The sequence below is a fragment of the Xyrauchen texanus genome, chromosome 29 (assembly GCF_025860055.1).
Source record: "Xyrauchen texanus isolate HMW12.3.18 chromosome 29, RBS_HiC_50CHRs, whole genome shotgun sequence".
In the NCBI taxonomy this organism is placed as follows: Eukaryota; Metazoa; Chordata; class Actinopteri; order Cypriniformes; family Catostomidae; genus Xyrauchen; species Xyrauchen texanus.
In genome coordinates this window covers 42,261,513-42,276,806 of record NC_068304.1, presented here as the reverse complement: position 1 = coordinate 42,276,806, position 15,294 = coordinate 42,261,513, and the positions used below count along the sequence as shown (strand labels likewise).

At 44.0% G+C, this 15,294-nt stretch overlaps 1 protein-coding gene across 5 annotated transcripts in view; it reads right to left on the bottom strand.

The window, feature by feature from the left end:
- Positions 1-28: 28 nt before the first annotated feature.
- LOC127622956 (FYVE, RhoGEF and PH domain-containing protein 4-like) overlaps positions 29-15,294 on the bottom strand; it is a 72,513-nt gene continuing 57,247 nt past the window's right edge. For 4 of the 5 annotated variants that reach the window (XM_052097156.1, XM_052097157.1, XM_052097158.1 and 1 more), the window contains exons 6-18: positions 9,322-9,411; positions 9,035-9,180; positions 7,647-7,803; positions 6,739-6,877; positions 6,599-6,657; positions 6,208-6,354; positions 5,856-6,028; positions 5,724-5,754; positions 5,558-5,638; positions 5,109-5,243; positions 4,891-5,037; positions 3,376-3,516; positions 29-3,292 (exon numbers count right to left, since the gene is read on the bottom strand). In XM_052097156.1, coding sequence (XP_051953116.1) covers positions 3,035-3,292; positions 3,376-3,516; positions 4,891-5,037; positions 5,109-5,243; positions 5,558-5,638; positions 5,724-5,754; positions 5,856-6,028; positions 6,208-6,354; positions 6,599-6,657; positions 6,739-6,877; positions 7,647-7,803; positions 9,035-9,180; positions 9,322-9,411 — 1,704 coding nt within the window. In that variant the 3' untranslated portion in view covers positions 29-3,034. The remainder of the gene's footprint in view (positions 3,293-3,375; positions 3,517-4,890; positions 5,038-5,108; positions 5,244-5,557; positions 5,639-5,723; positions 5,755-5,855; positions 6,029-6,207; positions 6,355-6,598; positions 6,658-6,738; positions 6,878-7,646; positions 7,804-9,034; positions 9,181-9,321; positions 9,412-15,294) is intronic. The other variant, XM_052097159.1, reaches the window with a different exon arrangement.

Here is a 15,294-nt window from a genome sequence, read left to right as displayed (position 1 = left end):
AGGATCTGATGAGCAGGATCCGGGGCATACTGCACCACACCAAGAGGTTTGGGGTGGTCACAGGGGTGCTGGAGCCTATCCCAGCTAAGTTAAAAAAGAAAACATTTGTGAAATCCTAACTTTTTTGTGGATGACAAATACAATTGTGAACTTTTACACTTTTCATTTCTAAGAGAGGAAAAAACCCTTGCAGAATAATCTTTTTATTTTACAAGGTACACTTTATAGAAGACAGTAAAGTGCGTAGATCTTCAGTTTCAGTTGGTACATATAAAGTGTGGTGAAGATAATTAAAACAACATCGTTTGCTTTCCCCTTTGCCCACAAAAATGTGTGTAACAGTGTACTCTAAATGTCACAGGCACATCGTATACAGAGAATATGAACACCGGAAACAACTGGTTGGTAAACAAAAAACAAACAAAAAAAATTCAGTCGTGAAGATGTTTTTACAAGGTCACGCATCCTTTAAAATTACAAAAAAAATATTTTACCACACGTAACCTTATGAAAGTTGCCACTTTGTCAGATTGATTATAAATAAAGGCCATTTATTGTCTAAATATCTCATACTGCAAGATAAAATGATTAAAAAAAAGAATAACCAATATATTGCCAAAATTAATTTACAATGTTATTAATTGTAATTCTTGGAATATGCTTCTCTACAAATTCTCATCCTTCGTATATCCAAGACAATGCTGGTGTAACTCTGGACCCAAAGTTTCTCCTAATTTCAGGCTTATCACCTTGTCTTGCCCAAGGACACTTCGGTATGTGGAGACATGTGGGCCGGGAATCGAACCGCCAACCCTGTGATTAGTGGCCAACCCGCTCTATCATCTGAGCCACAGCCGCCCCATTATGGCCAGAAGTCTTGAGGTTTGTTCAGATGCAACTTTACAAACCGAGAGAGGCTTTCTCCTGGCAACCCTTCCAAACAAACCATACTTCAGTCTTTTTATAATTGTCCTGTCATGAACTTTAATATTTAACATGCTAACTGAGCCCTGTAGAGTCTGAGATGTAACTCTTGTTTTTTTTTTTGCAATTTCTCAGAGCATAGCACGGTCTGACATTGGGGTAAATTTGCTGGGACGTACACTCCTAGGAAGACTGTCTTCAATGTTTTCAATTTGTGAATAATCTTTCTTACTGTAGAATGATGGACTTATATCCCTTCCCAGATTGATGGGCAGCAACAATTGCTTCTCTAAAGTAATTGCTGATGTCTTTCCTCCTTTAGCATTATGTTAACACACACCTGAATGCTCCAGACCAGCAAACTGATCAAATTTGGTATTTTATAGAGGTGGTCACACTTGCTGATGATCAGTTAATCAAGGGCATTTGATTAGCAGCACCTGGCAACTACTTAGCCTCTTAATTCCTAAGGAAGCAGTAAGGGTGTACGTCTCCATTTTGGCTTTATTTTTGTTAAATAAATCATTACACAGTGTAATATGTCATATGTTGTTGTTGTTCATCTGAGGTTGTATTTACCTAATTTTAAGACCTGCTAAGGACCAGATGATTTTTATGTCCTGATATGAAAAACCATAGAATTCAAGAAGGGTGTACTTTCTTTTTCACATGACTGTATAGCATGTTAGTTTTTCAGAGATACACCAGCATTTTCTTGGATCTATGAAGGATGAGAATCGTATATTTGCCATGTAAAATTATGCATAATGGCTATAAATTATTTTTTAAATAATACAATTATAATTCCAGTATTTAAAGAACATGTAAATGTCTCCTTGCTCCAGTGGGTCTACTGAAGCTGATTGTGCTGCACACAGTGAAAGTGTCATTACATATAAGAACAGAAAATCTTACACCCACTGGTCACATGACTTTGTAGAAAAATGGTCCATCCCAGAATCTATTTTCTCAAAATCACATATACACAGGTCCTATCCCTGTTTATAACCAGTTATCATCAATAATGAATAAATTAGCATGATTAGAAAGAAAATACCTGATAAATCACACATTTACCAACTCTGAGAATGGAAAAAGTCTAAGTCTGTAATCGGTTGCAGAACTATTGGTGAAAATGGTGACACTTCGTTCATAATTGATTAGATTAGACTTTGAAATTAATTTGAATTTGATGGCGGTAAAGCAAACAATTTAATCAAACCCCAACATAAAGCAGCATTTTCACCTGCTGGTTCATTTAATTACATCCCAGACACTCCTGGAGACTGAATTTGCCAAGCAAGATGTGCTCTTGGACAAACATGTTTGTTGGTCCTGGTACAACATTTATATTCATCATTCAGATAGCAGGGATTTGGGAGGGGAAGGTTTACCACAAGGGTGCTTTAATTCTTCACTTCAATTTGTTTTTAGGTTTAGGCTGAGGGCTTTATCAACCAGTCATATCCCTCTGGTTTTTGGCATAAATGGGTTGGGTCAAAGTTGTGGTTTGGGTAAAGGGTTAGGATTATGTTTCTTTGACCAAAATGTAATTCCAAGAACCCATCTTGGCAAAAATCATAGTGGCCGAATGCTCCTCTAGGCCTATATATATATATATATATATATATATATATATATAAAGAGAATGGATGTCTGTTTCAATGTTTTATACATACAAACATGTCTTTTCTTCAGAATGTACAATATTTACATAAGCGGGTGGCCATGACAGCTTAGTACATCTGACAATGATCTCTAGTTCAATCCTCCATGTACTCTTCTTCTTTTGGCTTGATCCTTGCCAGACTGATTTTGAATTATGCAATGTCCAGTAGCACCAAACAGTGCGATTGTGCTTACAGTCCTCCACCTGATGTTTTTTATGCGTCCAAATCCAAATGGAATGTTAGGAGAACTGGACAAAATGCTATAGCTCAGACCGACCAGCAGGGGGCACACACGCATGGGTTTTAAATGCTGTCCGTGATGACGCAAATAGTCTGTGCAATGTGAGCAAAAGTGTCAACACTTTGTGGTGATCTAACAGCAAAATGAGGCTTGGCAATATTGCCCCATCAGTAGTGAACACAAGAGTTCCTCTCTTTGCTCAGACACTGTTAGAGCTGGGTTCCTGGGAGCCTTCTGTGGCAGTGCCCTCTCCAGGTAGCGGGGACTCTGCTACCTCACCCATCACCGCCAAACGGATCACCTTGAGCCAGCGTTGCTTTGGTTCTTCACTTTCTGCTGCAAAGCTGTGGACTGACTTGGATTGAGATAACCTGAAGCTTGACGGAGGGTCTGTAGGTCTTGGAGTGTCCTCAACCTGGTAACCGAGCAAAGGAATTGTGGATTGGGCTTTGACATCCTGTGAAGACAACAGCAAATCTTAGTTAAGCAACGACACATGATCTACAGGCATGGTTAGGTAGAAGACAACAGTGCACTGACCTGAGGTGCTCCATACAAGTAGAGAACTAGAGCTTCCTTCTGAGGAATGACACACCAGACTTTCTGCCAGGGCTTATTCTTCTCACAATACTGCAGGAAGCCACACATTATACTACTGCCAGAGAACTGAGCTGCTTCAATCTGTGAAAGAGAACAAGAGAAGAATAAAGGTCAAAATATACATGCACAGTTTTTAGCAATGAGGGTGAAACTCATGAGGGCTGCCAAGGATATGTCCAGGTCACATTTAACTGTCAAAAAATAGAAATGTTTGCATAAACAATTAACTCATACATGTAAAACACTGACGTTTGCCGCCATCTACTGGCTAAATATCTAATGTCACAGGTAGGGGTGTACCGGTACGAGACTTTCATTCCACAGTATCACGGTATTAAAGTTCAAATTAATCAATGTAAACAGTTCAGATATGCCTATGTTTCAATAATTGGTTGCTTTTGAAATTTTGCTTGATTCTCAAAAATATCTATTAAAAATACATTGTTTTTCATTTACAGTTTATCTATTGGTGGATTTTGTTTTTCAAGTACTGTGCATTTTATTCTACAGCATCACTGTCCATTTCTTTTATGCCTAAAGCACTTTGTAAACCCTAATTGGTACTTTAATACTAATAATTATATATTTTATTTGTAAAGAGATTGTAGGCCTTCTGTTGTGCTGCACTTAACCAAATAAATGCACAAACAAACATTTGACTCATAATTAACAGTGTGAAAAAACACAAGTATAACTTAATGAGGCATTACAAATCACGTAATTCACTGTATTGTTTATGTCGTTTTAATGAAAGGAGGTCTATAATTTATTATCATTATAAATGAGAAACATTGATGGTGCCTTGTAGGTCCCAAAGTATTTGCACACCGCAGACCTCATTGGTGGTAATATAAGGTTTAGGCTCTAAAGTGATGTTTGCCCAAGTCACCTCGAAATTTAAGAGATGGCTGAATGTAAAATGAGAAGTCGCAACTTATAGATTTATGACATCGAGTTTATATGATGCTGTGTAAATGCAGCCGATTCTGTCTTAATTGAACTGATTTGGACTTTCATAAGTTTCATAAAAAAAAATGAACATTATAGCATTATATAATGCAAAACAGATTATTAGTTCATGTCAATTCAAACCGTTAGGAATGTTATGAAACTTTGATTTATATAATTTCAGTAATATTCACACTGGATGGAACAAATACTAATCTGTTAAGCATTAAATGTGGTTAATGACTTATTAATGAAAATTACAATCAAGTGTTATTGATTAACCTTCCCACCTCAGAATCCACTGGAACAGTTTGTGCATGCTGTTTTTGCTGCCTTAACTGCATATATAAATGTTAAATGTCTTAAAAGTTTACAGTACAGTGCGAGTACACAATGTTTCAACAGACCCCTCTTAAATATTACTCTTCTTCAATTAATTATTAAAACATAAATGCACATGTCAACCTTGTACAGGTCAAAGGTCACCGCATGTGATCCTGAACTCACCTCTAGAATTCCTTTCTTCTTGCCCTCTTTCTCCTCGCCGTCGATGTGTCCCGTCAGGATGGAGTAACAGTCTTTGCACACTTTGTTCATCTTATTGCCTTCATATTGCAGAGGGGCTTTGTAGTCCGAACACTTCCAGCACACCACCTGAACACAACATTAAAACACATGAACGGAAGAAAACAAATCAATAAATCACATTTTTAAGAGTCACTTACATATCCACAGGCTCGACAGTGATGTCTTCTGCGCGTGAGGGCGTTAAAGGGCTCTCGACACTTCATGCACATGGTCACCTCATTGTCCCGTATCCAGCGAGGGGCTCGTTTCCCCAGCTCGGATATCTGAAGATCCTACATATAAATACAGACATGATGTGATTTATGTAAACAGTACTTTTATTACAGACAGGTACTTCAGCAGGATTTTAAACAAAATTATTAAATACAAATGCATGATACTAAACCATTAGGAAATATAAGTGTAAACACATTTTGTTCAAATATACCTTTTCTCTTCCCCCAGATAGTGTTATAAAATTAGCATTGACATTAACATGATACTCATGTCTGCAGTTGAGACGAGATGCACTGCCTAAGTTTCAATAATTTAGCCATTGCAAAAAATGTTGGGTCACTAACTATGATGATGACAAAAATATACTAACCGATACTTCCTCCACTTCTTTGGATGCAGACTTAAATGTCTCATTTTTCTGGAGGAAAATGTGTATTGTTTCCTGTAATGCCTAAAATGCACAGAAAGAAATTGCAAAAGATGGACTTCCAATGACTCGCGGTAGTAATATTGAATTATCTGGCTTGGTTTATTACCTTTATCCAGTCTTCTTTATTCTGTTCAGAGCTGTCATTAGGCAACAACACAATTAAAAACACGTTTCATTTCCACACATTTATTATTAAAATGGCAGTGTTGTAATAAAGGGTGCAAGCACAGATCTCTACCTGGCCTGCAGCTCAAGTGTGCGTTCTTTGCCAGAAACCTGAAAGGTATGAGGGTAATCCTCGTTAAACGTCCCCGTAACCTTCATGCCATCGATGCCGATGCGTGTGCGCACTGTAAACTTCTGTCCCACCAGACTGAACTTGGGGACACAGTACAGCAGCATGTTGTTGAACTGGAACAGATTGAAGAGACAAACACAAAGCAGGTTTTTGCCTTAAAGATTAAAAAAGAAATACTTTTAGCAACCGCAACAAACATGATCAAATAATAAGTGAATAAATTGTTAAATTGTAAATAAGTAAATATTCTCAGCCACTTCAACATGGCAACAATTGAGTTATTTGTCCCTACCAGGAAGAGATATCTGTCCATGGCCGAAGTGTTCCTCGCTGCCAGTTTCAGAATATGACCCTCCTTTATTAACTCATTTGAGGCGTTCACAATGTCCTCTTCCTCTCCCAGCATCTCGTAAATCTCCAGCAGTTTCTTCAGGTTATCCTGAGAGACACCAGTGACAGTATAAGCAGGAGACGGCAACTGGTCACTCATTGAAAGTGGGAGAAGTTTGGCAGCTACAAGGAAGTCTAGCCTTTCAATTTCCCATTCAATTAGACATGAGCTGTTCTCCCATGATTACGACACATGATTAGTCTGGTTTGAAAGGGACTCTGGAGATGATCTTTATAGTGAGAGGTCATCCAGTGATTTTATAATACTGTGATGGAGGGAAAACACAACTTACAGTTTTCCTGATGGCAGTGTTGGAGTGGGTGGCAGCCATGGCAATTATTTCCAAAGATTCTACAGACAAGATTTCACATTCAGTGAGTCATATTAAAAGTATTGTCTGTTGAGTTCACTCTTTCCCTTTGTATAACTCACTTTCAGCATCTCGCCGGTCTATGTGATCCTGAGGAAGCTTCTTCAGATAGTCTTTGAGCAGCATCTCGTAGCGCGGCACTCGCTGCACCGGCTCCAACATGTGATGCTGCAGCGTCAGACTGCCACACTGTTCTTGACTCTGAACACACAAACACACACAGATGTCAATATACAAACATTCCCAGCACAAAAACAGACTAATCATATATAGGCCATTTTAAATGTATATATAACAGGCCAATAACCATGATTGGTCAATTAACAGACGTGTTACACTAGTTCTTAAATTGTATTATACATTTATATTAGTGACCCTTCTCTTTAACTCTATCTTTTAGAGGAACTCTATCTTTAGAGGAGGCCTTTTTTTTTTTTTTATCTTTTCAGCTAATGTGGTAAAAAAATAAAAGCAATTTAAAGGAATAGTTTAACCAAAAATGTTAATCACAGTCAAAAGTCATACAGGTTTGAAATGAGGGTAAGTGATGACAGAACTAGTGAAGTTAATTGATTTTATTTGTATTGTGCTTTTCACAATACACATCATTTAAAGCAGCTTTACAGAAACTCAAGCCTTATTGCCTTTAAACCCAAGCGAGCAAGCCCAAGGAGAATATGGAAGAAAAAAACCCTCTATAAGATGTTAGTGATTAGAGAGAAAGGACCCAGACTTAGCTGGGAGAGATCTACCCATTTGAGGCCTGAAACATACTGTACTATACACAAGTACATGATCATAAAGCTTCTGGCTATGCAAGCTCCATTCCATGCGTCAATGCATTCGGAGTTGTGTCTTCTATAGCGGACATTAGCATAAACGGTCTCCTACTCTTCTTGCATTCACGTCTGAGTTTTCATACTTGTGTAAAATATGATTCTGGTCTAACACTGTACAAGTCAATAATCACCTGGATTTCCAGAATGATGGCTTTGAACTGAGGCGATCGATCGGTCCATTGCTTCAGCAGGTCCATGGCATGATCAAAGTTACTCACATACTCTGCATACATCTTCAGGAAGGGAGTGAGCTTCTGTAGGATGTCTCCGATGCGAGGTGTTGATGTCCTGCATAATGAGACATTGTGAGAGTTTTATGCCTCTGTTCATGTGACATCTGGACAAGAATATAGCGTAACAAGTCTGATGAGTCTCAGAGCCGAGATTAACAGTCACATCACAAAACATCCTCAAGTCCTGCCGTATCGTCTTTAAATCAACTGTGACGTGCTACAGAAAACAAATGGAACAGACAACAGTGTTCTTCAGCCCCGTATGACTGAGTCCGACCTGGAGATAATACAGAACGCACCAGCACTTTCCCTTTAAACACCCATAAGGCTTGAAAGGAAAGTGTGGTTTGACAGTCAGCTGTGTTTTGCACAGAGCGGGAGAGAAGGGAACTGGGACCAATCAAATATATCGTTCACTTTACGACAAGAGGATGGGGTGAACATGTGACACTGGTGCATAATTAAGAAACCAAAAATCCTGAGGTCCATAAGGTCAGATAAGGAACTCTTGATCTCGGTGTCTGATTTAGAATGAAACTCTATAGACATCGACAGACCCGTAGATCATGTTAACTGGAACTTTATTCTTCCAGTACAATTCTGAGCTGTAGAAATCACTGACAGCTGTAACTGACTGATGCTGGGAGGTGACCATGTTATAATGGGGTGTAATCCATGTTTCGGTCTAAACTATTTAAACACACTCTGCTTCACAGAACATTACTGAAATCATGTGGGGGTTTTTGCCCACACATTGTTCTTTAAAAACGTTTAACGCACACATGGATTAGCAATTCATTTTTGTCCTCTCTAGGGGACTCTTTTTATGTCTCATAGCCCAAACTTAGTCACAGTTAAATCCTGTTGTCTCTTAAAGAGGACACCCTGCTCTTAAGAGACTTGCCAAGACAACTTCCTGTCCTATTTTTAAAAAAAGTCTCAATTACAATTCAAAACATTTTATCGAAAGAAAAGTCTTCTTGTGTAATCATCACTGATATTTGATAAAGTAGGGCTGTCAAGCTCCAAAATGGGTTAGGGTTAGGGGTTAGGGAACCCTCCAGAGCACCTCAGAAGTCTCATAACAATGTTACACACACACAAACACTATATGGCTTCATCTGCTCATATTGATCACTTTGATGATACATTATGGTGATTATTTGTCATTTTGGAGCTTGACAGGCCCAGTCCTCAAAGAAAATTCTCTTTTTGTGAAAAACAAGTCATAAAGGTTTGGAACAACATGAGGAGAATGAATGATGACAGAATGTTCAATGTTTTACCATTCCCCCATGCGTTTCTCCAGGTCAGGCAGAAGAAACTTGCTGTGGAAGGCATTAATGGAAGAGATGTTGGAAAAGATGTTTTTCACCACATCCACATGGAACGTGTCTTTTCTGGCCTCTTCCATCAGCTTGGCACAGAACACCTGAACAGAGATGTACGAGTGTGTGCTACTACTACTTCAAATTCAGATTGCTATAATGAATAAGTCAGTAATAATAACTGGATGAGCTGGTAATAAATGAATGCATGTGTGCCCTCTTGAGAAAATGCAATGAGCACTTACTTTATCTAATAAGTTGAGTCGTGCAACATAAGCCTTCTCTGTGTGTAGAAGCTCGTTTGCTATCTTGTAAAGCTTCTGTTCATTTGTTTCCTAAACACAAGAAGAAATCTTTTTTAGTTTCAGATGCACAATTCTCACCAGAGTGTCACATACATTGTAAGTGTAATAATGGTTTAGTCTTCAATTCTGATCAAACATTTGGCCACAACCCATAATTCTTCTGTGTTACATATACTGTTGATCCTTTAACTAATGCTTCATTCATGCCTGTGTTTAACATCTTTAAACTTCAAAATTATATTTGAACAAACTGATTTTGCATCAAATTTGCAGGAAGGCTTTGTTGAACTATCAAAGCGGTTACAAACTTTTCCTTCTCTGACACTATAAATAATTCAGGTTGCCTAATTTTTTTTACACTGGAGCTAATTTTAATCTCAATTATAAATATAAATATATATATATATATATATTTCTCATTTTTGCTGAGTGGGAACGAACAATGTAAAAACATGGCCGAAACAGAACTCTGACGTCCTCCTCTTATTTGACCCTTGACCTTTACAGTCATTGTGATCCTCACTCTCAACACACAGTGCTGCTTTCTGCATGTCAGCACTTTGAGGACACATCGACTCAGCTCACATGACATCTGAACTATTTATGATGAAAGAAACCAGTTCACATTTAATATCTCCAGTGCTTGGCACAGCGAAGTGTTTCAAACAAGCCTCAGAAGACGAGGATAAGAGGAAACAAGTGAAGATGATGTTTTGGTGTTGCTGTTTGAGAGAAAAATATTGAATTAAGCATTGATGTCATCTCTATGCTAGTTTACTCCTGAAAACTGGCCTTCAGCAGATGTGCACATTTAAATATACAGTCGCTCTCCTCAAATAAACCAACCACAAATATTGATGACTCCTCTTGCACTCACTCAAATACTCTCTCGCCACACACCTCCTACTTTTGACAAGCAATAACAAGTAGCAAATCATGGTTCTCTTACGAGAGGTTCTCTCGTATTGTGTAAGCTAGCTTACGCTACGGGAAAGATTCATCTTTTCTGAGATATTGAAGCCAAAAAATTATCCTTAATTTTTGTATCCATTGTCAACGCAGTGCGGCAGCTGCAGACCTTGAGCGGGCTAGCTAGCGAGCTCATAGGTTGCTCTGCGGCAACTGCTGCGGCCTATATACGAGCTTGGGCGAACTCGCATCCAATGAGAGGCGTCCGCGTGCTCACTGCATCAAAGCCCGCCAAAATGGGCGTGACTTGAGTGCATATAAGCGTAGTTCGTAGGCTGGAACCCTGATTTTCATCTCTTCAGCGAAGCTCTTCGCATCGCTGACCTGGAAGCCACGTTGCCGTTCGAGGGGCATCAAGCAAGCGTGGACAGCGCTAGAAGAAGCCGGCCGTCTCAGCCACCTTCAGCCATCCTGCGAGCTACGCCATCCGACGACGTATCCTTTTATTCAGCAAGCTAGTTCTCACGAACTATTCACAAAAGAGTACGAGCATCTTTTTCAAGATGCCTCGCTCCACTTGCGCCTCATGTCGCGTCCTTCTCAGCACAGGAGACCGCCACATCATCTGCGCTCTCTGCCTGTGACTGGGGCACGCAGAGCTCGCCCTCACTGAGGGCGGATGCGATTTCTGCGAGGAGCTACCGATGTCGACCCTGCGGGCTCGACTCGAAGCGCTCAAAGCAGAAACCGCCGCGCCGCCTTACCTTCTGCCACGCAGGAAGAAGCGCCGTTCACAAAGGCTGCCGGAAACTGTGGTTGAAGCGACTGCCTCGCCGGAGCCTCTCCCTCGAGCATCGCTTTCACCCTCCTCGCCCCCCCGGGACGCCGCGAGTTGCCGCCGAGCGGCCGCACTGCTGCCATCTCGGATGACGAGGCGGAGGATAAGGGCCGCTGTTCCATCATGGCTTCGGACAGCGAGGAGTGGTCAGGCTCCCAAGCCTCCTCCTCGGCCCAGGAATCCAGCAGGACCCGTGCGGAGTCGAAGGGAGTTAACACGCCTCCTCACACAGGCCGTCGACCGCCTCGGGCTCGAGTGGTCACCGCCCCTGAGCAGGCACCCAACAGACTCGACGGCTGCTTTCTTCAAAGCCATCGCCGCTCTACACCCGCGCCCGGGCGCTCCCTTCCTGCCGGAATTACACACGGAGCTTGCAAAGTCGTGGAACGCTCCTTTTTCAGCCAGGTCCTGTTCCCACGTCTCCACCTCTCTCGCGTCGGTGGACGGCGCCACTGAGAGAGGCTACTCCTCCATCCCCCCGGTCAAGGACTCGGTAGCAGCACACCTTTGTCCGCCCTCCACGAGATGGCGTTCCAAGCCTGTGCTCCCGTCTAAGGCCTGCAGAGCGACTTCCGCCTATGTTGGCCGCGCCTATTCCGCCGCCGACCAAGCCGCATCTGCTCTGCACTCAATGGCCGTTTTACAGATCCTACAAGCAGACCTTCTTCGGGAGTGGGATGAGAAAGGCAGGCACCCAGAGGCTGTTACTGATCTACGGCGCGACAGACCTCGCCCTTCGGCTACCAAAGCTGCAGCCCAAGCTCTAGGGAAGTGCATGGCCTCGCTAACTGTGACCGAGAGACACTTGTGGCTAACACTAGCCGACATGGGAGAAGCAGAGCGCTCCACGTTCCTCAACGCACCGCTCTCTCCGACCGGTCTCTTCGGCTCCGCGGTGAGTGGCATTGTTGACTGCTTCTCAGAAGTCCAGAAAGCCACCCAAGCCATGAACCTCTTCCTGCCGCGTCGCTTAGCTCCTCTGCAGGCCGCTCACGTGATCAGCCTCCTGCACGAGCCTCTTCACAGTGCCCAGTTCAACAAACTCCAGACTTCTCAGCGTCGACAGGGCGGCCGCCCTCGATCAGGCTCAGACAGCCGCCGCAGACCGCCACCCCGCGGGCCTCGATCTAAGGTAAGGCTGAAACCCGAGCAGTCGAAGTCTTCCTAACTGTGTTGAACAAACGACGGCTCAGTCCCGCCGGCCGGACCACCGTCAAAGCTCAGCCCCTGTCAGTCCCCTTCTCTCAGGCTACTGCAGTGGTGAATTTAGCAGCCAAAAAGCCGGTGACACTGCCCGCTTGCTCTGCACTCAAACGCCGCTTTCACGGCGACCCAAATAAATCTTGTAAAGAGCAAACATGTCTTATGTGTAGAAAATGTGCCCACAACCCAGTGTTCACCCCTACACACAAGCATAACACATCCCGTGCCCCTATCAGAGCATGCTCTCATAAAGCTGTTACTGAACCGCTCGAGCTTCAGAGTCAATGAAGGCGCTCACAAATGCGTCGTAGCGCCCATTCTCTGGCAGCTCTGTCACACGACCAGCCCTATGTGTAGAAAATGTGCCCACTATCCAGTGTTCACCTCTACACACAAGCACTGCATGTCTCGTGTCCCCACCAGAGCACGCTCACATAAAGCGGTTCACGAACCGCACGAGCTCTAGAGTCAATAAAGGCCTCACGTAATATGTGCTGCGCCCATTCTCTGCCCGCTCTGTTACACGGCCAGCAAACATTCCTCTGTGTGTAAGTCCCGTGCCCATGACTATGCTTGTGCATCACGTAACAGATGTGACTCTTTCCCCATTCATTCCAATCGGGAAGTCACTCACAAAACAGCCTGTTCATGCTGTCTGCGAGCAATCATGCATAAACACACTAAACGCGCTCACACATTTTGTTCAGCGCTCTGTGTGCGGCAATCAGAGCGAATTGGCCATTCACCCTCTAGCGTTACGCTTCAAAGCATGGGAAGCTATTCCAGGGATATCCACAATACAACAGGGCTATTTGCTACAGTTCGATCGCCGCCCTCCTCGCTTCAGAGCGTGGCTCGAAACCACTGTGAACACGGAAGCAGCGTGCATGCTTCGTTCAGAAATAGCAAGCCTTCTGTGCAAAAGGGCCATAGAGAAAGTGCCACCCTCTCTGAGCGAAGTCGGGCTTTACAGCCATTATTTTCTTGTTCCTAAGAAAGACGGCGGCCTCAGACCCATATTAGATCTCAGGGTTTTGAACAAGGTGCTTGCAAAAAGACCGTTCAAAATGCTTACAATCAGGAAACTCCTCGCGCATGTGCGCCAGGGGACTGGTTTATTTCTCTCGATCTGAAAGATGCATACTTTCAGATTCAGATAAATCCCGTCACAGGCCATTCTTGAGATTCAGCCGACGGCCAGGTTTATCAATACACCATCCTTCCGTTCGGCCTGTCCTTAGCACCCCGTACTTTCACGAAGTGCATGGATGCGGCGCTCGCACCCCTGCGGAGTCAGGTTTTGTGAATTTTGAACTATTTGGACGACTGGCTGATTATGGCACAGTCACATATGGAGCTTCTGTCTCACAGAGCAGTTCTCCTCAGCCATCTGAACAGTTTGGGTCTTGCAGTCAATTGGACCAAGAGCTCACTACAGCCCAGTCAGACAATTTCCGTCCTTGGAATAGAACTAGACTCCGTGGCAATGACGGCTCGCTTATCTACACGGCGCGTGCATCTTTTCAGATGAACAGCCTCACGCCTCTGAAGAAATTCCAGAGAGTGCTAGGTTACATGGCCTCAGCCACAACAGCAGTACTTCAGCTGGGTTTACTGCACATGCGCCCGCTTCAGCATTGGCTAAACACCTGCGCGTCTCGCCGGGCTTGGGCCACAGGCCACCAGCCCATCAAGGTGACTCAGACCTGTATTTCAGCTCTGCAGCCCTGGACAGTGGCCGAATGGTATCAGCGGGGAGTGACAATGGGAGCTGTATCTCGCCGAAAAGTCATCTCGACAGACGCGTCCAACACGGGTTGGGGCGCGGTCTGCGAGGGCTCTCCGGTTTTCGGCCTATGGTCAGCTCAGGAAAAGCTCCTTCACATAAATTGTCTGGAAATGATAGCGGTCGAGTACGCCGCTGGCGCTGTCTCCCGGTCATTCAGGGTCACCACATCCTGGTCCGCTCGGACAACATATCTGTGGTATCCTACCTAAACCGTCAGGCCGGTGTCAGATCCAGGAACCTATTCCATCTGACCTAAACGCATACTGAGTTGGTCCCAGTGCCACCTGCGCCGCTGAGGGCGACGCAGGTGCCAGGCCACCTGAACGACGGCCCGGACAGACTGTCCAGAGACAATATTCCCCAGGGAATGGTCCATGCACGCTCAAACATTCCAGACGTTATGGCACCTATTCGGCAGAGCAGAGATAGACCTCTTTGCGTCCAAAGAGAACTCTCACTGCCCAATATTTTTCTCAAAAGCGAGGGCCGCTGGCCCAGGACTGGCCCAGACGCCCGCTTAATGCCTTCCCTCCCGTCTCGCTATTGCCACAGGTAATGCAGAGGATCAGGGAAACGCGTCACTCGGTGCTCCTCATAGCCCCGCGTTGGGAGAATCAGACATGGTTCCCGGAGCTTACGCAGCTGTCACTGACAGCGCCGTGGCCCATCCCAGTGAGAGCAGATCTCCTCTCTCAAGCTCGCGGCACAATCTGGCATCCCCACCCAGAGCGCTGCATGCGTGGGTGATCAACGACTACCCGTCGCTCTGCCAGAAGGAGTAATAAACACCATCATACACGCTAGAGCCCCTTCCACGAGAAGACTATGCGTCAAAATGGTGCACCGACAGAGACCTGGACCCGCGGACATGTGGGGTGTCGTCGCTGCTCGTATTTCTACAAGAGCTGCTGGATAAGGGCAGATCCCCATCCACGCTCAAAGTGTACGTGGTGGCCGTTGCGGCGTTCGCTGAACCCCTGCACGGCCAGTCATGGGGTAAAAACGAGCTGGTCATCCGCTTCCTCAGGGAGCTAGAAGGATGAACCCCGCGCCTCCATCGGTTCCTATCTGGGATCTTTCTATAGTTCTCGAAACTATGAAAGCCCCCTTTCGAACCACTTCAATCCGTGGATTTGAAAAACCTTTCACTCAAAACCGCTTTTCTGACTGCCCT